Below are 26,639 nucleotides of genomic sequence, written 5' to 3'. Positions count from 1 at the left end.
CTGGGAAAAACTAAGGTTGCTGCTGGAAGAGGTGTTAGTGGGGCCAGCAGGGGGTGCTAACCCTGCGGCTCATGTGGGTCCTAATGCCCCAGTGTAGTGACGGGGACACTATACTGTAAACAGGTGCTGTCCTTTGGATGAGATGTAAAACATAGGTCCTAACTCTCTGTGGTCATTAAAAATCCCAGGGTGTTTCTCGAAAAGAGTAGGGGTGTAGCCTGCTGTCCTGGCCAAATTTCCCATTGGCCTTTATCAATCATGGCCTCCTAACAATCCCTCTCTATAAATTGGCTTAATTACTCTGCTCTCCTCCCCACTGAGAGTTGATGTGGGGTGAGTGTTCTGGCGCACTATGTCTGCCGTGTGCAGTGTGGATGCTGCACACTGGTGGTGGTGGAGGGGAGTCCCCATTGCCTGTAAAGCGCTTTGAGTGGAGTGTCCAGAAAAGCGCTATATAAATGTAAGCAATTATTATTATTATAAGGCAACAAAAGGTGACAATGTTTAAAGGGAGTTCTATAGACTCTTGTAGTGTGTTGTCTGTGCACATTCTGTTGTTGTAGTAATACATTATTTATAGTGTTATGTGCAAATATTGCTTTTACTTTTATTGTACCAATTTCTAATTGTTCCTGTAAATTCAACAATCACCTCAATACAGTGAATAAATATTTTAAATATTTTTAAGAATAGTGTATTGCAGTTAATAATATGACACATTTTGCATTTGCCACAATGGTCTGTCGACATCTTGAACTAATTTCCACTTAGCTTTCCGGTATCTATGGTAGGGCAAAACTAGTCTTTATTCAAATATCCTCTGTGTGGAAACTCTCCTCATGAGAGGGTGTGTCTGTGAGGGTGTGAGAGAGCAGAACATGACTATCAGAGGGACATTAAAAATGAGGAGTTGCTGCCTGGAGCTCCAGCTGGGACACTGATAGACTGTGTCTTTGACTCTGGACTTTATCTGTGTCCATCTGTTTTGATTGTGTCTCATACTTGCAAATGTAAACCTCAATAGCTGGTGACCCAGTAAGAGATCTGTCATCACATCACACTGTCAGGATTTCTCCTGCAGCCTCAGACTGTCTCTTTACTTTCGTGTTCTGTCTGTTTTAGGGTGGCTGCAGACACTGAAAGACAAACACAAGGAAGCTCTAAAGAAGAAGTTTGAAGTTGTGGCTGAGGGAATTGCTAAGCCAGGAGAGCAGACCCTCCTTGATGACATCTTTACACACGTGTGGATAACTGAGGGCAACTGTGTTGAGGTGAATCATGGACATGAAGTCAGACAGATAGAGACTGTCTCCAAAAACACAAAATCAGAGATCCACTCTGTCAAGTGCAGCGATATTTTCAAACCACTGCCAGGACAGACCAGACCCATCAGGACTGTACTGATGAAGGGAGTTGCTGGCATCGGGAAAACATTCTCTGTGCAGAAATTCATTCTCGACTGGGCTACTGGAAAAGACAACCAAGACTTTGACTTTATTTATTTTTTTCCATTCCGTGAATTAAACTTGATCAAATTAGAAATGAGTTTACAGGAACTGGTTCAGTGTTTCTGTCCAGAGATACAATCCTCTGATAATGTTTTAGATGGCCACAAAGTCCTGTTCATCTTTGATGGTCTAGATGAAAGCAGACATCCTTTAAATTTTCAGAAAAATCAGAGGTGGTCTGATGTGAAAAAGCAAACTTCAGTGGACTTGTTGTTAACAAACCTCATCAAGAGAAACTTTCCCATTGACTCCTCCATCTGGATCACTACCAGACCGGCTGCAGCAGGTCTGATCCCTCCAGAGCTCATCAACAGGGTGACAGAGGTCCAGGGGTTTGAAGATCAGCAGAAGGAAGAGTACATCAGAAAGAAGTGTAAGAACAGAGCTCTAGCAGAGAAAATTATTTCACATATAAAGACACTGAGGAGTCTTTACATTTTGTGCTATGTCCCTGTTTTCTGCTGGATTGTAGTTACTGTTCTGGAGCACACATTGGAAGAGAACAGTGGGGACAATCCAACAACACTGACAGATTTCTATACATACTTTCTGCTTGTCTTACTGACAGCAAAGGAACAGAAGAAAAAAAAAGAAATTGTCCTCAAATCAAATCAAAAAGCAATTCTGAAGCTGGGAAGGTTGGCATTTGATAGTCTGGAGAAAAACATAATTGTGTTTTATGAAGAAGATTTGAGAGAACATGGCATTGATCTCAACAACTCTTCTCTTTACTCAGGGGTGTGCAAGGAAATATTCAAACAAAATTCAGTCTTGTTTCAGAAAAAGGTATACTGCTTTTTACACCTGACAGTCCAGGAGTATTTTGCAGCTCTGTATGTTTTTGGTTCCTATCAAAACAATAATATTAACCCACTAAAGAAAACAGTTCTGGGTGTTTCCTGGTTGGGAAGAATATCTCTATTCAGCCTGAATGAGGTTGCCCTGGAAAGAGCTATTCAGAGCAGGACTGGTCACCTTGATCTGTTTGTCCGATTCCTCTTGGGAATGGAAATGGAGAACAACCAGGAGCTTCTGAAGGGATTCCTGTCACACACTAAAGATCACCCCAGTGACATCCAGAAAACAGCAGAATTCATCAAGAAACTCATTAGAGAAACTTCCTCTCCTGAAAGATGCCTCAACCTTTTTCACTGTACGAGTGAACTGAAGGACAAGTCTTTAATAGACGAGTTCAAAGTGACTCTGGATAAAACAAAACTTTCAAGACAAAGTCTTTCACCTTCCCAGTGTTCAGCACTCGCCTATTTCTCACTGCTGTCTGAGAAAGAGATTGATGTCTTCAACATGAGTGAATATGCTACATCAGAGGAGTGTGTACGGAGATTGCTACCTGTGGCAAAGATAACAAAAACCCTTAGGTAAGTACCTCAGATTTACTTCACATACTGTACAGAGTAAGATGTTGAGTAAAAACTGCCCCTGTGAGGAGTCTTCTGGCTAGGTGCTCAGTGGAGTGGATGTGTTCACCTCATGCTATAGCACACGTTTCTTTTTTCATTGTTAAAACCCATAACTGTTTTTACTATTTTGAATTAATTATTAATTCTATGCTACATAACATTGTCTAAACCAGGGGTTCTTAATCTTTCTGAGAGCTCCCTTGCTAGACTAATCATGACTACCTTGCACAAAAGAAAAAAGTGCTACAAATATAAGAAATTCATGTAGCGCCCTCGCTGGGCGCACTGTAAAGCAGGCTGAGAGATGTATCGGGGGTGGTCTGTGGGCTCGCAGTGACCCCTAAGTCACCTGCTAATGTAAATTGTCTTAACTGTGCAGGTGTATTTAATATTTAATTGTTTACCTCTGTTATTGTCCTTTGATGTGTAAAGACCATGAACCGACTTACTGTACGAGTCCCATTTACCCTTTGGTTGATTCTGTTTTTGTTGCCTATTGCGCAACCCCACTGGGACTATGTTGCACTACGACCCATGGGGGTCGCGACCCCCAGATGGAGAACCTCATGTCTAAACCTAAAGCTATATGCAGTTTACCAAGTGATAAGCTTGCAGCTCGAAACTCAGACACTCCAGCTGCAGGTGTCACTCCAGCTGCAGCCTCCATTTTCTTTGGCTGATATAGCTGAATATAAAATACAGTAATCTCAAATCTCCAGTAGCTGAAGGTAGGAACTGCATTCCTTCAGAAAACTTCTTCTCTCTGAGCAGTTTTGTGTCCATGGGAATTCCACAAGACAAACCTGTTATATCATGAAGAACACCCAGACACCACTACACCGCAGTACACTGTCACTGGCCAAGGGAGATTGATAGGTGGGGCTAGTGGTGTGTTCGATTTTAATAAAAACATCAGCCTAATTTAATTTGTTGTTGTACTTCTATATGATATACTTCTAAATATATTGAAAGTATATAAGTTGTAGTGGTAGTGTATTGCTTTTTCTTCAAAACCATCTGCATCAAATGCTTTAACTCGGACACTTATTTGGAAAGGTTTTGATGACCTTAAATATAATTTGCTGTTTTAATTGAAAATGAAACACATGTGAACCAAGTGAAATGTGATGTCTTGGTTGAGTGACAGAATTTTTACCTGCATGCTATAAGGTCCTGGATTCCTGGCTACTCTTTCTCTAATAATGAAATATAATAAGGAATTATGTATATTCTAAAGACATGTTTATATATCATTGTATGTTAAATATTAAAACAGTAAACAACACAAATAAGTTAGCAAAAACGTGAATACTGTCAATACTATGTGGAAGTAAAAACCAGTTCTACCTGTTATTTGGAGAGAGTAAGGGATTTAAAGATGCCCTTAAACAGAAATCACAATTGAGGTTTTGTGTTATTTGCTTTTAAATACTTATCATGCCACTGTTTAATCTACTTGAGAATTAAAATCTAAAATAATAAGAACATGGTGTAAATAAGACAATAAACTACAAACATTTAAGATTAGCAATGTTGTGGAACAATCTCCCCCCTCCCCCTTCTTCCCCACTTTGATGATGAGGACGCCGGGACCCCTGCAAAGTGAAGTGTGGGAAAAAGGAGGAGGGGTGCGACAGACGAAACTTGAAAAAAGAGGATTTGTTATCATGAGAATTTCAGTGATACTGTGTCATGCTGTAGTATGAGTTGTACTTTATTTGACCATCATGTTCTTAAGCATTATGTCACGTAGCACGGAGCAACAGAAGGTAGGACCCTGTGCGTGGCTACTGTATACTTTAAATCCCTTGTGGTTCGGTGCCAACTCGAGAGATGAAGCTGTGGTCTTGGATGGGAGCTTGGGGTCAAAATCCAGGAAGGTTAAATTTGACCCACACCTTTATAGCCTGACCATTGATGAATAGTGGTGAGAGGGCTCCTTTGTTTTGCCAAAAGTCCACCCCAAGATCTTTTGTTTTGCTCACATTTAGTTTGAGATCAAGGTTGCACTGTTCAACTTATTGAGCTATTTCATTCCTGTATACTGACTCACAATTTTTTTGTGATGAGCCCTATGAGAGTAGTGTCAGCAGCATACTTGAACATTTTGACTGAACCTGAATATGAAATATAGTCATTTGTGTTCAGATAGTAAAGCATAAGTGATCAGACACAACCCTGAGGATTTCCTGTGCTCAGAGTGTGAGGCTTAGAGAGGGTATCCTACAGCTTCACCAGCTGCTTCCTATCAGAAAGGAAATCCAGCAGCCAATGCTCTTCTCTGTAAACTTATCAAAGAGCTTGAGAGGAGTGATTGTGCTTAAAGTAGAACAATAGTTAATAAAGAGGGTCTGGGTATACGTGCTGGCTGCGTCTAGGTGTTGAAATATATTATGAAGCCCCAGGGAGACTGCATCTTCCACTGACTTGTGTGCTGTATAGGCAAAATAGGTGTATATTATGTAGAAAATTGGCTGTAAGTTGCTCAACAACCTTCATGCTAACAGAAATCAAAGCTACTGATCTGTAGGCATTGAGGCAGTTCATAGTGCATTTCTTAGGTACTGGTATTATAGTAAACATCTTAAAGCAGTGTGGTATTGTAGCCTGCTTAAGGGAGAAACTGAAAATATCTGTTGTGGTGCCATGGGGGTAGTTGACACCGCATTGGGCATGAACAGGCTCTCACTCTCCCCTGTCACACCCCTTTATACTCTTTTAGGTTCCTTTTCTTTATATTACACGCACTCTCCTCCGAGAGTGGTGATCACACTGAACCCCTCATCGGGGTAACAGGATACATGACTCCACATTCTGTTACTTCTGGGCCCTTTACCTTTGGAGTGTCAAGTTTGCCAAATTCATCCTGTTGTCCTCACTGCTAGGAACCTCCCGCTCCGAGACTCCAACATGGAGCCTCCTGCTCCAACTCCATTAGGACAGGGTTTCTCACTCAACCAGTACCTCGGACTCCTAGGTCCGCCTACAGCCCTGACATCCTCTCCTGATGCCAACAGGTTGGGTTACACAAACTCATGCGTACTCTGGCGTAACGCAACAGGGCACCAACCGCGTGAGCTAAAGGAGACCTCCCTCAGCCCAGGCAGCTGAGGACCCTGATACACGCAGTGAGGGCGCTGACTCACACTACCTACTGTACACACTGTGCCAAGACCCAACACACTGTCCCTCTCTAACACACACTCACAACCTCTCTGGCACCTCATTCTCATGCCCTCAGGCTGTGAACTCACAGCTGCCAGCGCACCTCACATCGTGCCCAGTGTAGAGAAAACCGGTTGAGGGACGCCAAATATGTAATCATAGTGGCTCTCTGAAGGCACCAGTTCTGTAGGGTTTGGGCATTTACTGAGACAATTTTTAATTGTAGCAGTAAATCACAAAGTTGATTCTTTTGATGGCTTTAGAGTCCAACCATGCGACATAACTCAAACAACGCACACACACAGGTACTAATACACGAGGATACATTTATTAATACATAGAATATGCATATAAACCTAACAGATCTTATCGAGAGGGTTATCAGAATACAAAAGATATATATTCAATCAGTTACAAAGAGTTACACATCAAGAGGAAATACGTTCAGTATATCATTCATTAAGACCGTTTCGTAAAGTGAACTTGGTTACAACTTCTACATTAGATACTCAAACAAGTACATAACTCTTAGGAATTAAATTGATATCAACTGGTTTGGATAACAATTGAATTCTCGAGCTGTAATGCATTGAAGTTGAATACTCATCCAATCTCTGGGGATTCAGATCTCCTGCGGGCACAAAGAAACAGTTGCAGGCTGTTGCTGTCCAATCCGCGCTCTCTGGCTCCGTGCCAGGCTGTGCTGTGCGGCTTGCGACGGTGCGCTGCTGATGCTCACTGTTGGCATTAACTAGCAAAGTTTGTGCACAGGAGAAAAGATGACTGTGGGTCCCAGCAAGTCAGGAAGAGGACCAGTTCGTTTATGATGAAGAGCTAGTTCTGAATAGTGATTCAGCTGTCCACAATTCCGACCTGTTCACGAGGCCTGCTGCTGGTTACTCTCTGGCAACCTCCACTCTAGACTCTTAGAACAAAGGAAAGTTCTGGCACTCGGACACACTGGCCGTTCCGTGGTTGTCCGGGCTGAGTCTCAGGATGGTCAGGAGGCGCGCTGCGAGAATGTCCTGCCCTTGGGATTCTCCTTTGAATTCCCTTTAGAATCTTGTCTGAATCTTGTTGAATCTGAATCTCCCAGGCTCTCTGTGTTGCCTGTTTTTACCTGGAGGAACTTTAGCTCATTGATTGGCTGAAAGTTCCATGGGCATCAGAGTCCCACGTGGGTTACTCAGCCCTACCAGTCCCTGATTGGTTGATCAAGGTGAGATATGAGTCACTTAGTCCTGACACTTAGTAATGCAGTCCAGATGTCCAACTCGCACTCCCTAGACAGATAGGCGCCAATGGGTGACCATTGATCATGATAGCCAGGCTTAGCTAAGTGCATCCCCCTTTGGGAGCTGTCCTTGGACCTTAAATCACCTTGCATGAATGGTTTCTCTGTGGCGGCACCACAGAGATGAACAGGGAAATGAGGCCTAATTTGGGAAAGCTCAGAAACACTTAATTCTGCCTTATTATTAAGCCTCGCCGCTACACCAGCCAGCACTCTGTTACATCTACACAGCTGCCAACGCACCTCACTGTGCCAAACCACCACTGCACTCCCAGAGGGTGCAGCTAGATAGACCCCACTCGCTTCCCCGATACCAATGTATTGCCAGGGGGAGGGTCCCTCTACCACACAACCCACTCTGGTCCACACACTAACTCACAACTCACTCATACAGTGGACACAACAGCCCTGCTCTCACACCCTAGCAGGATGCTGTCCCTTTAAAATGATCTCATAAGCTCTATTTCTTCTGTCAGTCTCCTCACAGACTGATGTTTTCACTCTTTTCCTCACAGGCTATTCCTCTCACAATCCCCTCCAGAATTGTCGTTCTTCTCTACCCCCTCATTGGGTTTCTACAGCGGCCAATCAAGTCTTTGCTCACCCATACTGTAAATGGCGGCACGCCCTTCTAACATCGCCCCGGCTAGTAGCGTCTCACACCTGCTCCTGTCATGCTTCAGCCCAGCTCTCTCACAGCAGAGCCTCTGTATTTGTTCTCTCACCACTTCAGCCACAGGAAGGCCGAGGTCCTGCTGGATCCTTTTCCCCCTTTAAACCACTTCTACACCTGCCGCTCATTCACTTATTCACGTCAGGTGTGGTTTCCACGGCAACACGTCTTCCCTAATCCGCTCCCCACCAGACACTCCTTACATTGTACCACACTGTAAAGATAGGAGAAGGCTGAACAAGATTTCAGTGTAGCTGTTGTGTATGGGAAATCATGCTCCTGAATGTTAAAGGATGGCTGAAGAGGCTGCACTGGCTGTGTAGGTATAGTCTGCTGCAGACTGTTTAGTGTATCCATCCTGAAGTACAATTCATTCAGCTTGTCGGGGAGAAAGGGATCATCGGCTGAGACAGTTTTTTCACCTTGTAGTCTGTGATTAATTGAAGGCCTGGCCAGATGCCTCAGTTTTCTTTGTTGATTAGTTTATTTTCTAGTTTGTTCTTATATTCAGCTTTGGCCCTCTTTACTACATGTGGGAATTGTGTTTGCTGGATTAAAAGTTGGCATCATCTGCCTCTTTGAATCCCCTGTTCATTTTTTCCCACAGGGTTTTAATTTCCCTGTTGAACCAGGACTTATTATTATTGTACACAGCAAATGATTTGCAAGGAATGTACAGATCCAGCCACTCAGAATGCTTGAGGGATACTGCAGTAGTTCTCAGTCCAGCAGCTGTGCGAAACTGTGGTAGACTGCAGGAGACCACAGGGTTTTAGAATGAATTTAGTAATGTGGCTGCACTTCTGTGTAAAACATCCAGTAAGATCAGTGAAAGCTTAACATGCCTAGTGGAGCATTTGGGCTGTCACCAGAAAATGCCCAGTTTCGAATCCCAGTCAAATCTGAGGAACAATCCTTTTATAATTATATATTTTAAGCTGTACACTTCTCAGACTTTTATTAATTTGAAACTGTTATAATACTGTAGCTTATGAACGTGATGTGCCTTATTCAGGTTTACAATCAGAGAAAATCCAAAGGTAAATTTTGGTAGCAGAAAATAAAAACAGTACTGAAATGTAATGCATAGAGTATACTAATGTACACACAGTATATGTCAGTGCTAACTAAATATGAAAATGTACACAACAGTATTCCACCCTCTTCATAAATATTTTATGCATCAAAGTCTTTAACATGGTGACCTATGATGGGTATTGGTTTTAACGTGCTTATTCTGACATTATAAAATGTATACAGTATACTGTACTTCATAAAAAGTTATTGAATAATGTTTTATCAATTTATTTGAATACATATGGTAGTAAGAACACTACTTGCTGTTATTGTAAAAGAAAGTTGTACTGATTTAATACCACTTGATAGTAATATTAATATGGAATCATGTAACTAAGCAGCTAAAATAAAAAGTGGCTCTTTTGGAAACATTTTAACATCCATGTTTTTTTCAACTTTTATCATCCTTGTAATGGGCAATGGACTGGAATTTAGCACGCTGCACACAGGCAGTTCAAAGCCCGATCAGAGAATTACTTTTGGTTTGTTTTTTACTTAGTCGAGTACATAAAAATAGTCCACTATTATAGCTTATTGTGAACATGATGTGTCTGTTACGGTCACCATCCTTTCCTCCAAAGGGCGCTCCATTCTCCTCATGTTAGTCCTTTTAATTATTACCTGCATTATTTCCTGGTGTGCCATGTTTTAGTTCTCCTATTTAAGTTTATGCCTTCCTGCCTTTGGGGCTCAGCTTTGGTACACAGTAACCCGATGGCCCGCCTACCACCAGACTTCGGGAGGAAGCCTGAGGGCACAGGCCTGTTAACGCTCCCTGACCCACTGAGTCCTTGGAGTCCTGTATTTCCTGGATTCTTGTCTCATCTTCATCTGCGTCTCTTAATTGATCTCCTAGCAATGGACTTATGGACTGCTTCCTGACTTCCCCTTGAACTTCTCTGGATATGTTTGCCTTCGGATTTTCTCCGCACGTCTGCACGAACTGCCCTACTTCACTGTGAGCACCAATAAACCCCATTCGTCTTCCCTGAACCCTGTCTGTCCGAAATCGCCACCTTGCATAGGGTCTAAACATTGTCCTCCACAGGAGACTGACCCAGCTTCCACGACAGTGTCTCCTACAGGTTTACATCCAAATTGGGAAAATCTATATTTTGTCTTAATCCAAATTTCAGCAGCCAGTAATCAGCCAACAATTTAACTTTAAATTTAAAAGTTTAAACCATACATTGTACTGTACAGTACTGCACAGTCCAAATACTTACTCTGGAAGGTTGTTTCTGGCTAAATTCGCTCCAGCTTGTGTGTAACTGGATTAATTATTATACATGATGGTTTTATGATTAACCTAAAGAATTCCATGAAGAAATCCTTATACAAAGAAGGGAAGAAGGGTCATTTTTGCAATTTTCAGTAACCGGAGAACAGCTTATCAATATGTTGAAACCGCACCATAACAGTGAAGACAGACGTGTTACATCTTTAAGTGAGCCAGTGACAAGGGGGAGGTTATTTTCATTATACTATGAATGAATCACTGAGGCATACCGTTGTAGCAGTAATCACGAGGTGGTTCGTTGTGGCTTTTAGAAAATCAATCGTCAAAACAACTAACGACGCACACACACGGGTTCAATACACGAGATACATTTATTAACATAAATTGTGCACCAAACATATACTTAGTCTGCCTGGATACAAGCGTCAGACCTTACTGTGAGGGTTATCAATATACAAGGCATATAATCTCGAAGAGATGCAAACACAAAGAGATGCACCACAGAGAATATATGTCAAGATATATTGTTCGGTTACCAAATCGCTAATCAGTGTTATTACCCACTGTTACTCTAAACTCAGAAGTAAATACATTACTCATGAATTAAATTGATAACAACTTGTGTTGAGGTACAATTGAATTCTCGAGGGGTTTACTTATCCACTGTGTATGGATTTGGAATTTCCAGTGTGGTGTCTCCGGGGGAATAGATATATGTAATAAGTACGAAAGTACTCACACCACAAACTCTTCTTTTATTTTCGTGAGGTTTCTTCCTTTTCTTTCGTTCGTCCGTCTTCCAAACCAGTCCGCAATCCGTTTTCTCTGTCCTTGTTCAGTCCGTGTTCCAAAAGTTCGTAAAATCCAACAAATCTGCGCTGAGTCCAAATCACAAGCCGTATACCGTTATCCTTTATTTGTTCCGAAAATCCGTTGTCCTTAAATCTTTATTCACTCCAACCAAACACCCCTATCTTCTCCAATGCGCATTCACCTACTGGCTTCCGCGCTGGTTCACTGTTTCCAGGGCATATATATTTTGTTTCCTGATGAGACCCACCTGCGTCTCATTGTCTTTCAGCCTGAGCCCTTTCCATCTGCGGGTCAGCTGGTTTCTCTAAGCGGCCATCTTGGTCAGGTCTAAGTCGAGTACAGTGAGCAGATCGTTCCTAAAATACCTGTCCTGGATGACCCTCCCTCTGGTCCTCTTACACCAGGCACGAACACCAAACCAGCTGACAGACTCTGTTGCAGCCTCTGTTCCAGTGGTTGTCCAATGGGCGTTGTCCCGGCGTGCTCTGGCTACTGGCCAACCAGTCGAGGTGCAGCTCGGAGTAGGACGGGCAGAGGAATCTAACTGCGGCGCACAGGAATGCAGTCCAGATGTCCATCTGGCACTCCCTAGACAGATAGGCGCCAATGGATGACCATTGATCATGATAGCCAGGCTTAGCTAAGTGCATCCCCATTTGGGAGCTGTCCCTTATCAAAAGAAAACATCTTTAAATCAGCCTGCATGAATACTTTCCCTGTGGCTGCACCACAGAGATGAAGAGAGAGATGGGGCCTCATTTAGGAAAGCACAGCAACGCTTAATTCTGTCTTATTAACAAGCATTGCCGTTACACCGTCCAAGTTTCAGAATTATAAAAATTTAACCTTTGATGAGTTTGCACGAGAGAAAAAGGTACCTTTTCAGAAGTTGTGTACTGTGGAAAGTAGGTGAATTTGACAGCTAATGTTGCTTAAAAAATTTAAAATCTATCTGACTGTACTGTAGATTAATGTAATTGAGCAGAAAGTCACCTTGCTCTCACAAGCGGTTCTGTTAGAGTTTGTCTTAACACACAAAGTTGTGTTGTGTTTATCACCTTTATAACCATCTTTCTGGGGCATGGGGGTTAAATGCCTTCCTCAGTTTAACATCTGATATGTCCCTAGTAAACCGAGAGACTAAAACCCATTATCTGCCTTGCGACATTTCTCAGACTGCTCCAAAGTCGGGTGCAGAATAAAATCCACTTAACTGAAAGCCATGATGGACACCACAATTACCCACAATACTGTGGTACCATAATACCTGTAATACGAAGGACCACTACAAACTAAAACAACCAGCAGCGTGAATCAAATGTGAATCTCTTGATGAAATTCCCTCCACATTCTCTCAACATAGTGTCTTCTGGGAAATGTCTGGCACACCACTTGCAGCAGTGAAGGGCACCTCAACTAATTTCTGGACTTAGGGCTGAGAACAGTTCTGTCACCACAGATCCCAGTTATATTAATGAGACATTTAAACACTATTACTCTAACATATTCACACCAAAATTCACTGTTGATATATACTAGCTGGATGTTTGTTCCCTCAATTGCTACTGATTTAAAAAGCAGTCTTGACAATCCTATCTCAGTGTGTGAGGTGATAGAGGTGTTTAAGCCAATACAATCTGGAAAGCCCTGTGTGTCTTCTCCTTCTGCGCCCTCACTGTCAGGTGAAAAGTCCTACATGAACTGATCGTCAGCTCAAGGTATTTTAGCTGGTTGTGTTCCAGTGTGGCGTTCAATGTAAAGTGGAGCCTGTTTTCCTGAGATCTGTCTTTCTTCTTTAAAACCATGACTCTTGTCTTGTTCAGATTGTTGGTGTCCGGGTTTGACAGTACTACTCCAGTAGTGCTGGATTCTGCTGTAGCCCCTGTTCTGTGGGCAACAGCAGAACCAGGGCAATAGCATAGAGCAGGAATCTGATATCTGTGTTGTGCAGTGTGAGGCCAGGGGCTGCAGACTGTTCCAGCATAACTAGCTGAGCAGTGTTGGGCTCAGGCTATAGCCCAGTCTCACTCCACAAGCCTGAGTGAAGAATTCTGTTCTTTTGTTTTGATTTTCTCTCTGTGCACATGTTCTGTCCTTTGCCATAATTACATCATAGACTTTAGCTCTTACTCCACAGTTAAGATGTTTGTAAAACTTCAAGCCAAAATGAATCTATTTTTAATTATGAAAGCAGATAAATATTTTAATTTAGTTTTTTGGTGGACATGTTTGTTTATAAGTGTGTGCAGGGTGTAAATGTTATCATGTGTGCAGTAGTCTGTTACACTGTTAGACTGTTACTGAGGACGCTTATTAAAAGAGGTCATTATTTGGGATTCCATGATACTGCAGAATATCTTCCCCCATGTTAATGTTCACACAGGTGCCCTGGTAGTATTAAGGGTCAAGCCTCAGGGAAACACCCAGCTCTCAGTACAAGGTTGAAGAGTTGAGCAGGACCTGCTGAAATTCCGAGCTGTTGTACCTCAATATCTCTTTGGCGACTCCATCTTGGCCACTGACCTGTCATGATCTAAGGGCATGGAGTTTGTCTAGCATGTTCTGTGTTCAGAGTGTCTGAAGGGTTTAACTTGTTCTTAATAGCCACTTCAAACTATAAGTTTTTCTTCTATGTTGTTTTGGCCTAATAATTCTGTATTTGGGATGTGATTTTAGAGATTTTCAAAATGGGTTTTCCAAACTGATCCATTTTGGATGCCCAATTCTTTTGCTTTTTCTGCATTTAAAGTATTCCATTTTTTCAAACTAGTTTTGAATAATTGACTTCTTGATTTGAGAATTGTCAGTGTGCATTTCTTCAGTTATTTAGGATGTGTTTGTAGTGTTTCACTATCCCAAAGCATCTGAGGCATAGATCTGCATTCTGTGGTTGTCTGTGTTTTTGGTTCTCATAGTGCTTTTCTTGTATTTCTGCAGCCTGAACTAAACAATCGTTTGTTATTATTTTTAATGTGTTTTGTACTCTTTTAAAATTTAATTTCAAGTCTAGTGTATCTATTGCTGAACGTGCTCTTCATTCTCAGCCTATTGCTGAACATTTGTAGCCCATCTGTATCACAGGTTAAGGTCATATGGCTTGTTGGATGCATCGGTGTGACTGTGCAGGTGTGCTCTCTTGAAATACAGTATGATGTGACTGTGGTCAGAGAGAGGAGTTTGTGGTCAGACAGTGAAGGTGCTTATAGCAGAGGGGTCCACTGACCATAGTTCACCACACTGCTGCCCAGAGCTGAGCTGTAACCAAACCTTTCTAAAAAGTCCGCTTTGGTCCTTCCATTGACAATGTACAGGCCCAGCCTTTGACCTTGATAGAGCTGTAGTTGTGGTGGTCTGAGTGTGTTCCACACCAGGACTGGGAACTGCTATTATACAGGGTCTCAGGAGAAACAGAGCCGAACCCAGCAAGCAATGGGTACAAGGCAGGATACACTGGTCAGAACGCTTTTCAGACACCAGTCCATCACAGGACACACAGACACAAATGTCTTTTGACTGAGGGAGGGAATTGAACCACATGAAGGAAATCTACGGGAACATGCAGTCTCCTTTCAGACAGCACTCCAGGTATTAAACTCAGGGCCCCGGCGCTGCAAGGCAACAGTGTTCACCCCTGTTCCATCAGTCTCCCACCCTTTCAATCATGTAGACCAGAATTATTGACCGTAATAATAAATCAGAGCTAATAACATCAGAATAGAAATATATCAACTATGAGAGTTGATAGTCTATCTTGAAATTTTAACTTGCTTCATGTAATTAATTTGAAAACAGCTTTAAAGCCCTTTAATAATTCATTAAGCCAGTGCTTCCCTTGAGCCTCTCAGCAAGACTGACTCCACTTTCTCACCACCACTCCCCCATTTATATACAACAGGCCAGCCCCTCCCCCTGAGGTTAAACCACAAACTGTAAACACTGAAAATGGGGAAGGACAAAAGGTTTTGAAAACATCAGAAAAGACAATTTCACCCGACACTAAAATAAACATAAATATATTGAAATAATATACATTATACGTTAATCAAAACATATACTGTAGCAAGTTACAGAAAAACGTAAAAATGGGGAAAATTCATTTTATTATAAGGCATATGGTGATCTGAATTGATGACACTGCTATTCAGAAACAGTAGTCAGGTCTGAGTAGCATAAATATGGCCAAGTTCACCAGAGTTGGTTTAGGGTTAGGGTTAAATATCATCATATTTGTGAGGGAAAGTGTACATTTCCTTGTGAATACTGCTAAATGAACGGATTAAAAAACACACATTTTCCATTTTATGTTATAATAGTTTTAACAGAACAGGAAAATTTCCACTCTCTGTAAAACTCTTTTTAGTACAGAACTCAGATGCCGGCGTTTCAGTGGCCCACACACTTAGTAATACCATTCCAGGTCTTCACAATAAAATATGTAGAATTTTTTAGATTTGTTCCATTTGTCTCAAATTTTTATTTTTATTTTTATTCAAGCTAGAAGACACATACTATAGGGAAAGGTCTATAAGCATTTTCAGACTTTTTAAGGTCCAGAACTTAAAAAATCTATTTCTTGTTTTATGTGTTTTTTCCTGGATATTTCTCTCTGGTGAGTGGAAACAGTAAGACATAAAAGAAATATGATTACGTACACATACTGCTCAAGAAGTTAGCTTCAATTTAAGCTCTAAAGTAGGGCTCTAGTGTCTACATGTCCAGAGATATTGCAAAACGTTTGAGGGGATATCATTCCAGACAGAAGTTGTCTCTTGATGCCTGTGTCAGCTGGCCATACTAAAAGGTTAAGGGGTGAGGCTTGGTCTCATCACCAACAGGAAGAGCACCGCTGATCAGGGTGCAAGTCTGAACACAGAGCCTGACTTGAGTCCTGCTGCAAGTGAGAGAACTCAGACTGTCCCAGGATATAGTGCTCTTACTACCTGCTGTAGATTATTGCATAGAATATCAGAATATACATCAGAATATTATAAACTCTGTCGACAATTAAGTCCAACTGTATCAATGTTAACTGAATTTAAGTGAAACTCCCAGCTGGTTTGTGAATCACAAAATTTCCCCTGTGACAGACAAAGCCTCAGGCAGCATTCTGGTTTGTATGGACTTGCTCTCTCTGGGCTGCTGTTTTATACTTTAGTTTCCTAAATTGGACAAGGTGAAAGCAGTCACATGGTCAATTTTTCACCCAGGCTTTGATTGAGAGACCAGGTCAAAGAAAATGAGTAAAATTCACCTTATAACACCTTTTAAATCTAGTAATCACTGCTGGAGATTGGTTATGAAAATACCCTGATGTCACTTTTGGAGATACTCCACTCCTTTGCCATTGAGACTCTTCTATATCAGCTGTGCTGGGTCAGAAAGGGCTGCCCTGATCTTACACTGATGACATCATGGTCATGGCTGTGGGAGAGCAGGATTTCAGGGCTCTGTGAAAAACCCTATAAGACTTTCAACAGTTGTCATCAACTACTCATGACCCAGCCTCATGACCTTGTCGGTCCTGGACTCCACTGTTTCTAATTCACTCTCATGGGAGAGCTGGAGCCAGACCTGACAAGCAATGGGCGCAATGCAGGGCTGTGGAGAGGATGCCATATCATCACAACACAGACTGAGGAAACCTGTGTGAACCGAGAGAACATGCAAACTCCACACAAATAGCACCTCAGGTGCAGAATTGAACCCAGGGTCCCAGCACTGCGATACAGCAATGTTCACCACTGAGCCACTGTGCCACCTCTCTGAAACAACCATATCCATACTCCTCAAATGGAAGACAGAACTGGGCCATTTTTCATTCTTCACCAACAGACTGCTCTGAGCTAGTGTCATCTAGCTACACCACCTGCAGATATCCATGTCAGATTTTATCTGCACTGCCTCTCAGGTCTATAGTGCATTCTCTCTAGACTAGCCTGCTCATGTCCCTGCTCTCACTGTCATAGAGTCTTATATCTTAGAGGAATGGTCTCTGGACACAGCTGAGGAGAAAGCTCTGTACAGGCTGTGCACAGATCCCGGCTGTCTGCACTCCCTCACACACCCCAGAGAACTCGTCTATCCCCAGCGAAATCTGGTCTATCAGCAACTTGATCAAGCAAGGGCATATGTAAGGATATGATCTGTTATATGATCTGTTAGGTCACGCTAAGCAGTATATTGATAAGTTACTGTAGGTCCTAAACATCTTAACAAATAGAACTCAACAGTTCAAACTGGGGAACTGGTTAATTAGACATTCACTGTGCTTCCACTGGATCATGACAGGGCTCTGTTTCTCCTTTTCTGTACATTTTATAAATTTCATTAAGGACATTACATGTACATTATGGACAAAGCCCTGGTCAGCTTACTAAGGGATTCAAATAACCATCATTGACCCATTCTAAATGACCATACTAAATGATGTGAAGAGTTCTCCTTACAGGTAAGGTTTTAAAAACAAAGGAGCTGGTCATTGATTTTAAGAAAAATGCAGCACTGCTCCAATCTATAGTAACTAATGGTCAGACTGTCAAAATTGTCAATGACTACAGATATTGGGGACTGGCCAGAGAAAAAACCTGAGTTAGGACAAATGCTGCAACACCATGTATAAAAAACAACAACAGGCTTTTCTAAGTAAGCTTAGCAATTCAAGGTAGATAGAACCATGCTATCACTTTTCTTCAAGTCTTTGACAGTGTATTAACATACTATCTCATTTGCTGGTTTGGTAACATCAGTACCATTGATTGTAATAGCCTGGAAAAACTAGTCAAATTAAGAAGCAAATAATTGTGGCAAATCAAATCACCTTAAATATCCTCTTCAAACAGAAAGTGGCAGAGAAACTGTGCACTGTGGATTGTGTCTCTCACCCTCTGCATTGTGAGTTTACAATTCTCCCATTTGGGAGATGCCTCTGTGTCCCCAAGTGTAATACTAATCGAAACAGGAAATATTTCATCCCTACTGCAATATCTCTTTCAAACAATGTATTGTAACTATCTTCTCTCTTGCGGAAAGCCGCAGGTCTTTTCCTCCCGGCTGTCAGGGTGTATAATGCTGCGCTAGGCTGGGATTGTTAGCCCTTCATTAGCTTGTCTATGGACAGCATGTTGCTCCGTTGTACTTTTTGGACAATCAATCTGTACAAACCTATGCACATTTTGCACATATTTTATTGTTTTTACAGTGACTATGATCATCATATTTTGCACACACCTATGTATTTATTTTGATGTATTTATTTTATATTTATTTTGTATAACTTTTCGTCTATTCTGATGTCTGTTTTTGCTTATCTTGGGCTGGACTGCTGTAACACATCAATTTCCCTACGGGATCAATAAAGTCTTATCTATCTTCTCCCTTATCGTACTGTAACAGTGTTTCACTGACTTCTTTGATTGTCATCGTGCTGTAAAAGTAATGTCTCCAGTGGGACCATGAAGCTTGTGTTGAATTATTGTCAGAGCTGGTGATCTGCTCGTGGAGAATCCTGTGCACCATCCTGGCTGTCAGTTAGTTTGTGTCTGTTTTGGATCCATCTGTGTCTGGTGTCTGTTCCTTCTGTTCCGAGAGGGAGCTGGTCTTTCACTGCTATAGCACCTGATCCTGCCTGACATCCTTGTTAATCCTTTTGATCCTCCTCTTCACTGACCGTAGTCTGGCCTTCAGCAGCCCTGCTGTTGTTTTTAAAGACTTGCATTTGTGAAAACTGCACTGTTATGAATATTATTGGGATAAATGGGGTTCATGTATTTTCATGATTTTTTGGGGGGGGGGCTGGGCTTGTATGCTGTTCACATTTTTATTGTCTTGTTATAGTTATAATTTTTTTGTTTTTTTGCTTTTGTTCCATTGGTTTATTTTGTTCAAAAGGGTATGTTGCCTTAACATTTCTACAAAAAAATATTTGTTTCCCTTTTCACTGTATCTCTGTGTGTCTCACTGTTTTCCACTGTCTCCCTTTCTGACAATTTCTTCTAATCTTTCTTCTTCTTCCTGGAAACCAAATTTTGAAGCAAGTGTTATCTTCATCATCCTCATTCATGGACACTCTGAGATGATAATGACATGATGTTGTATATTACTGCTGAGCTGGGTGTTGGAGTGAAGACTTGGAAAGAAAGATGTGGACGAGCTGTGCAGATGTTCAGCTGTTCTCCTGTCTTTTTGTCTGCAGGATGTGGAGATGTGAACTAACAGAGAGATGTTGTGAAGATCTGGTCTCTGTTCTTCAGTCTCAACACTCCAGTCTGAGAGAGCTGGATCTGAGGGACAATATTCTGGGGGATTCAGGAGTGAAACTGTTGTCTGCAGCTCTGAGGGAACCCAACTGTAAATTAACAACACTGAGGTAAGTGAACACTGGTCATTTCTTTTTTTATTTGTTTTATTTAGATATGCTGAGACACATAATATTGTCTTTTTCACATGCATCCACACCTAGGAATTACAAAACAAAAAAGAAGCAGGGCATATACAGTACAAAGACAAAAAACTGCTATGCAATTTTGTACAAGTTCTTGTTTGTGACTATTGTTATTTCTTAATATCTCATTACATAGAGATTCGAAATGCAATCTATCCCATTTTGCCCATCTGTTTTACAGACACACATATATATATGTGTTGTTTTTGGTTTAGAATTCTGTAAGTAATATTCTCCATTACATTTTATTCATACAGTCCTTCTTCATTTGAACACAAGGTCTGTCCAGCTTTAACAAGTTTCTAGTGATTTATTTCATGGCTGCAGTTCTGACAGTTCTAAACAAGTATCTTTCGGCTTTTAAAGGCAGCTCATCTGGTGTTTGTCCCAGAAGGAAAAGGACTCCTAATAAGGATTTTTGTATATTTCTTTCAGAATCTTTCCCCAATTTATTTTCAAACCAATTTTCAACCAATTCTCTCCATGAATGTGAATTGTTGGATTTATGCAGATTTGTTTTTTTTTAGATTCTTCAATTGCTGTGGAAGTACCAACCTCCTTTTTTCATTTGCATCTTACTTTTAACTCTTGAGTATTCCTCCTCTGTTTTCTGATATTGTACATCTGAAAGGATGTATCTTTGGAAGAAAGTTTGGTATACAAAATTGATCAATTTGTTAATCTCTCATTTTAGAGTCATTTTCTTCTTCTCACCTTTCCCCAGTGTTTCTCCTCTGTGCTTTGACCTTTCCTGTTTGACCACATCTTGGACTTATCCCTGTGCTTTGTACCCTGCATGTCAAATGATTCATCTTCAGACGCTCCCTGGTGCTTTAATCAGTTCCTCTCAGCTCAACCCCTGCCTTATCGATCGTGTCTCTAGTTTCACTTTCTCCTGCCTGACCTGCTTGCTTCCAGCAGAGCCTGCGCCTGTATTCAGTCTCCAGGTTACTGCTTCCATCAGCTCATTGCAGGAGATATCACACTGGGGCCCTTGGTTCAATTCCAGACCCGGGGTGCTATCTGTGTGGAGTTTGTATGTTCTCCCCATGTTTGTCTGGTGTTCCAGTTTTCTCCCACAGTCCACAAACATGCTGGCAGGTTAATACACTTTTGGGAAAGCTGGCACTGGTGTGGTTGTATGCCCTTTGATAGACTGGCATCCTGACCAGGGTTCAATCCTGCCTTGTTTCCAGTGCTTCCTGGCACAGGCTCTGGGTAACTGTGACCCTGAATTGTATAATTGTTTAGTGAATGTGATGTTGATGGTTTTCAAATGCTACACTGCCTTCTTTGTAAATTAGCTAACAATATAAACGTAAGCCTGTAATGTCAGATAAAGTCAAATTTCAGGGCAAACTTTAATCTAGATTGATTTTGGAGGGAAGAAAACCTCAGGTAAAATAATAATAACATCACTTTATTAACCCTTTACAATTTCTTACATTAGGAATGATCTTTTCACATACCCCAGCTTGCTCTCCATGAAACACACACATAGGGAGAGAGCCTAGGGTCAGATCACAGGGTCTGCCTCTGTACAGCACCCCTGGAGCAGTTGGGGTTAAGGGCCTTGCTCAGGAGCCCAACAGAGTAGGATTCTTCCACCAGCTGCAGGATTTGAACTGGCAACCTTCCAGCCACAGGCGCAGATCCACTGCTCCGCCCCAAACCTACACCCCTCAGACACTCCCAAATCTACAGTCTTACTAATGTGCAGCTCACCTTAAAGCTTCAACTACCTGAGTGACAGCTCCCCAGCAAAATGGTGACGAGCTATTCATCACACTTAAAACATTGTTTTACACTTAATATAACTCAAAGCATTATGAAAATAAATACATTTTACAATTTAATTCTAGTAATGCCAAAGAAAATAATTTGTATTATGAAACTAACTAAATAGGGGATTAGTAATTTTGAGGGGTTGAGAGAAATTGCATGGGACCCTGCCTTTAAACCACATAAAATAGACAAAAGTTTTAGTAATCATCATTGAGGGGAATAAGGAAGGTCTGGAACGAAACAGAAATCCTGGAAGTACCTTCATTCTTGCTGTATCCATCCTTCTCAAAAATTAGAGAGGCATCAATTTCCATCTATTGAAGTTTTGCTAAACCTGATTTTCTAACACCTCTTAGTTACATTTTAATGTTTTCTAGGTTTCTGGGTATTGCATTTGCCCTACATTTTATCTTATCCCAATCTTACCGTAAATTAAATTTATTTTTTTATCTCCAGGGATATAGATTCTCCAATAACATTGCTTCAGAATTTTCTTTGTTTAATTCCTATACTGAACAGTTGCTGTAGTCTGTGATTACATTTGTGAGAACAGGAAAAGATGTTGAATTTCTACTAACACCATCTTTATAAAGAGCCTGATTGTGTGTTCTCCTGCTATATCACCTCCCTCTGTATCCTTCTGTTGTTTTATTCTCTGAGAGCATAAATCAGTGGTGACAAGCATCTCCTTGTCTTGTTCCCCTGTATGAATTAAATCTCTCTGACAGAATACCATGAGCCTGTTCTTGTGCATTTGGTTGTTTTTACATTGCATGTAGCCAAACAATAAAACCATTATGAAAACCCAATTCCCTACAAGTTTCAAATACAAAAGGCTGTAATACTCTATCAAATGCTTTCTCTGGACCCAGAATTATTTTTCATTTCAGTTTCTGTATTTAAAGATAGTTTAGTCTAGCCTAATAATACCTCCATCCAAATAGTCAGTTTTTGGAATGATGTCCTCTCAAACATTTTTAAGATCTCTGGATTTAAAAAAAGTAATTATATAGTATACAGTATACAGTAGAATCCTTAGATTTCTTATATGCCTTACTGTGTCCTCTCACCAGACAGAAACATCCAAATAAAGAAATGAGTACATCTCATGACCTTACAGTACCTTTGAAATCCAGTGATCACTGCTGGAGATTGGTTGTGAAAATACACTGATATACTCTCACTTTTGGAGATACTCCACTCCTTTGCCATTGAGCCTCTTCTACAGTATATCAGCTGCACTGGGTCAGCAAAGGGGCTGTCCATCCCAGGCTGCCCTGATCTTACTATCCCGGACTCAGAGTACACTGATGACTTCATGGTCATGGCTGGGGGAGAGAAGGATGTCGGGCTCTGAGAAAAACCCTAGAGGATTTTCAATTGTTGTCATCACCTGCTCATGGCCCAGCCTTGTGTCCTGCTGAGTCGAGCAGGGGACCTAAAACTCACCCTGGTCCTCTCTCTTTCTACTGATCACCTGTGGGGTTGACCGGTCCCCACTGCCTCTTTTCCTCCTCAGTCTGCTAGAGGAGTGGTGCTCTCTGTGTGTTTAGAGTCAGGAGACACCCAGTCAGTCCTGGACTCCACTGTTTCTAATTCAGGGTCATGGGTGAGCCAGACCCTATCCTAGCAAGCAATGGGCCCAACACAGGAGCCTGTACTGGTTGTCAGTCCATCAGGGGTTCGACAGAGGAAACAAGTGAGAACACAGAGAGAACATACAAACTTCACACAAATATCTCCCCAGGTCCAGAACTGAACCAGGGCCATGGCACTGCGATACAGCCATGTTAACCACTGTGTCCCCCTTTGTCTCCCCTCTTAAACAACCTATCAGCCCCAATACTAGAATATAGACAGAACAGGGCCACTTCTTATTCTTCACCAGCAGACTGGTCTGAACCAGTGTCTCCCAGTTGCAACACCTGATGGACATGGACCAGGGCTGCTGGTGCTGTGTGGACTGGATGTGAGCTACCTTGGGACTGTATTGCCCATGGTGTACAGGCAGATATTCATGTCAGTTTCTGTCTGAGCTACATCTCGGGGGATGCTGTTAATGTAGTGTCACCCCTCTAATATTCCTCTTGAAAAGCATAACAGTGAACCCAAATAATAAACCACATATAACTAAAGATGTGATAGACTGCATCAACTGTAAAAGACTCACTTTTAAAAACCAGGATCAAGTGCAACTGAAATTACTGCAAAACGAGTTTAAACTAAATTAAACAGTGAAAACAGTCACAAAATTGAATTCTTCAAAGAAGAGCATCCATACAATGGATGAGCCTGCTAAAGCAAATGATCTGACTGACTTATCTGAGGTTTGAGACACAGCACTTCTCTGTTGCAGGTGATAATATATTAGATACTATTACAGCTGACAGTAGTGCTGGTAGGCTTGTAATAATTCCACAGATGACCACACAATGTTTCAAGCACATATGTGTGAAAAAGGCAACAGGCCACAATGGCATCTCTGCCTCTCTTTTAAAAAATTGCGCAGAGGAATTAACACCAGGATGGTGCCCCGTCTTTCAGTCTGCTGACTCTCGCTTTGTTCCAGCGCTGTGGAAAAAAGCAATGATGGTGCCAATACCCAAAAAGCCCTGTCCCTCAGATAATAATGACTACAGGCAGGTAGCACTGACGTCTGTTGTTATGAAATGGTTAGAGAGGATTATGGTATCCATGCTGTGCTCAGAGGTGAACACTGTACTGGATCCATATGAGTTTGCATATAAACACAGGTGGGGCACCGATGATGCAATCAACAGCATTATGCATCTGTTTCTTAAACACCTAGAGGACCCCAATGCCTATGCTCGGATGCTGTTTATGGACTTCAGCTCTGCATTTAATACGCTGCATCCCCATCTATTGATAAGCAAGTTGAAGCAAATATCCGTTAACCATTACATTATAAGATGGTATCACTCATTTTTAACAAACCCTACACAGTATGTCAGTAGGTCAATTAAACTCATTCTTTCGTAACCAAGATCCATTAGCACAGGTGACCCTCAGGTCGGTGTGAGCTCTCCAGTTCTTGTCACACTTTATACAAATGATTGTGCAAGCAGTAGTCAAAGCAACATCATCTTCAAATTCTCAGATGATACAGCTGTGCTTGGCTCAATGCACAGAGGAAGCAGCTCATCTGTATAGGTCAGAAACCCATAGGTTTGTGCAATGCTGTGACAACAATTGCCTAATTCTGAATGTTAAAAAAACAAAAGAAACAGTTTATGATCCCAGAGCAGTTGGTGATCACCCAGATGTAGTAATCCACAAAGAACGTATCACTCAGGTTGATTCATATAAGTACTTAGGTGTACACATAGACAGTAACCTGTGATGGACTACTCATGTGGAGAGTTTTTGCTCCAAAGTTAAGCAGCACTTATATTTCTTGCGAAGACTAAGAGTGTTTGGGGTTTGACAGGAAGTAATGCTGCTCTTTTACCATGCTGTAATCGAGAGCATTATCAGAAATGGTATAACAGTGTGATTTGGTAATCTATCAGTTCATTTTAAATCACAAATTTCTCTCCTCATCCAAACAGCTTTAATAATAATAATAATAATAATAGTTTTCACTTATATAGCGCTTTTCTGGACACTCTACTCAAAGCGCTTTACAGGTAATGGGGACTCCCCTCCACCACCACCAATGTGCAGCATCCACCTGGATGATGCGACGGCAGCCATAGTGTGCCAGAACGCTCACCACACATCAGCTATCAGTGGGGAGGAGAGCAGAGTAATGTAGCCAATTCATAGATGGGGATTATTAGAAGGCCATGATTGGTAAGGGCCAATGGGAAATTTGGCCAGGACGCCGGGGTTACACCCCTACTCTTCTCGAGAAACACCCTGGGATTTTTAATGACCACAGAGAGTCAGGACCTCGGTTTTACGTCTCATCCGAAGGACGGTACCTGTTTACAGTATAGTGTCCCCGTCACTATACTGGGGCATTAGGACCCACATGGACCGCAGGGTGAGCGCCCCCTGCTGGCCCCACTAGCACCTCTTCCAGCAGCAACCTTAGTTTTTCCCAGGAGGTCTCCCATACAGGTACTGACCAGGCTCACACATGGGAGCTTTGAAGTCATGGGAGTGAAACAACATCCCTCCCTGCAGACAATCTTTGAAAAATCCATAATCAAATATGCACGGGAAATTACATCAGATCCTTCCCATATCCTCAATTCTGAATATGAACCTCTTCCTTCTGGCAAATGTTTTAGGGTTCCCAAATGTAAGTTAAACTGATACAAACATTCCTATAGTCTCGTACTTTAGAGGAACGATCCCTGTTTACAGCTGAGGGTAAAGCTCTGTACGGGCTGTGCACTGATCTCATCTGTCATCTCTCCCTGACACTCACTGGAAACTTGAATGGGGATACAGCCTGCCTAGGAAAGCCTGTACAGATTTCTCTCTCTGACACAGCGGATACAAATCAATGCGCTACCACTGATCAACACTAGAGGGCCCAAGAGCCCAGCAATTACACCCCTCTAACTTTCATTATAATAATAATAATAATAATTGCTTACACTTATATAGCGCTTTTTCTGGACACTCCACTCAAAGCGCTTTACAGGTAATGGGGACTCCCCTCCACCACCACCAATGTGCAGCATCCACCTGGATGATGCGACGGCAGCCATAGTGCGCCAGAACGCTCACCACACACCAGCTATCAGTGGGGAGGAGAGCAGAGTAATGTAGCCAATTTATAGAGGGGGATTATTAGGAGGCCATGATTAGTAAGGGCCAATTGGAAATTTGGCCAGGACACCGGGGTTACACCCCTACTCTTTTCGAGAAGAGCCCTGGGATTTTTAATGACCACAGAGAGTCAGGACCTCGGTTTTACGTCTCATCCGAAGGACGGCGCCTGTTTACAGTATAGTGTCCCCATCACTATACTGGGGCATTAGGACCCACAATGGACCACGGGTGAGCGCCCCCTGCTGGCCCCACTAACACCTCTTCCAGCAGCAACCTTAGTTTTTCCCAGGAGGTCTCCCATCCAGGTACTGACCAGGCTCACACCTGCTTAGCTTCAGTGGGTTGCCAGTTGTGAGTTGCAGGGTGATATGGCTGCTGGCATTCATTACATGTATGCTCCACTACAAACACATTAACACCAAAAACAAACACAGAACAGCGGCAGCAACAACAAGTTAAATAACATACATCTTAGAA

At 41.9% G+C, this 26,639-nt stretch overlaps 1 protein-coding gene across 3 annotated transcripts in view; it reads left to right on the top strand.

The window, feature by feature from the left end:
• The window catches only part of LOC148647124 (NACHT, LRR and PYD domains-containing protein 3-like), a 405,714-nt gene that overhangs the window by 317,199 nt on the left and 61,876 nt on the right, over positions 1-26,639 (top strand). For 2 of the 3 annotated variants that reach the window (XM_088609316.1, XM_088609315.1), the window contains exons 10-11: positions 1,123-2,887; positions 19,383-19,556. In XM_088609316.1, the coding sequence (XP_088465442.1) occupies positions 1,123-2,887; positions 19,383-19,556 (1,939 nt within the window). Of the gene's footprint in view, positions 1-1,122; positions 2,888-19,382; positions 19,557-26,639 lie in introns of those variants that run through there. The other variant, XM_088609314.1, reaches the window with a different exon arrangement.

This window comes from Lepisosteus platostomus, chromosome 16 (genome assembly GCF_059453375.1).
Source record: "Lepisosteus platostomus isolate fLepPlt1 chromosome 16, fLepPlt1.hap1, whole genome shotgun sequence".
NCBI classification, from domain to species: Eukaryota; Metazoa; Chordata; class Actinopteri; order Semionotiformes; family Lepisosteidae; genus Lepisosteus; species Lepisosteus platostomus.
The sequence above is the reverse complement of the archived record's forward strand: the minus strand, read 5'-3'. Positions and strand labels throughout refer to the sequence as shown.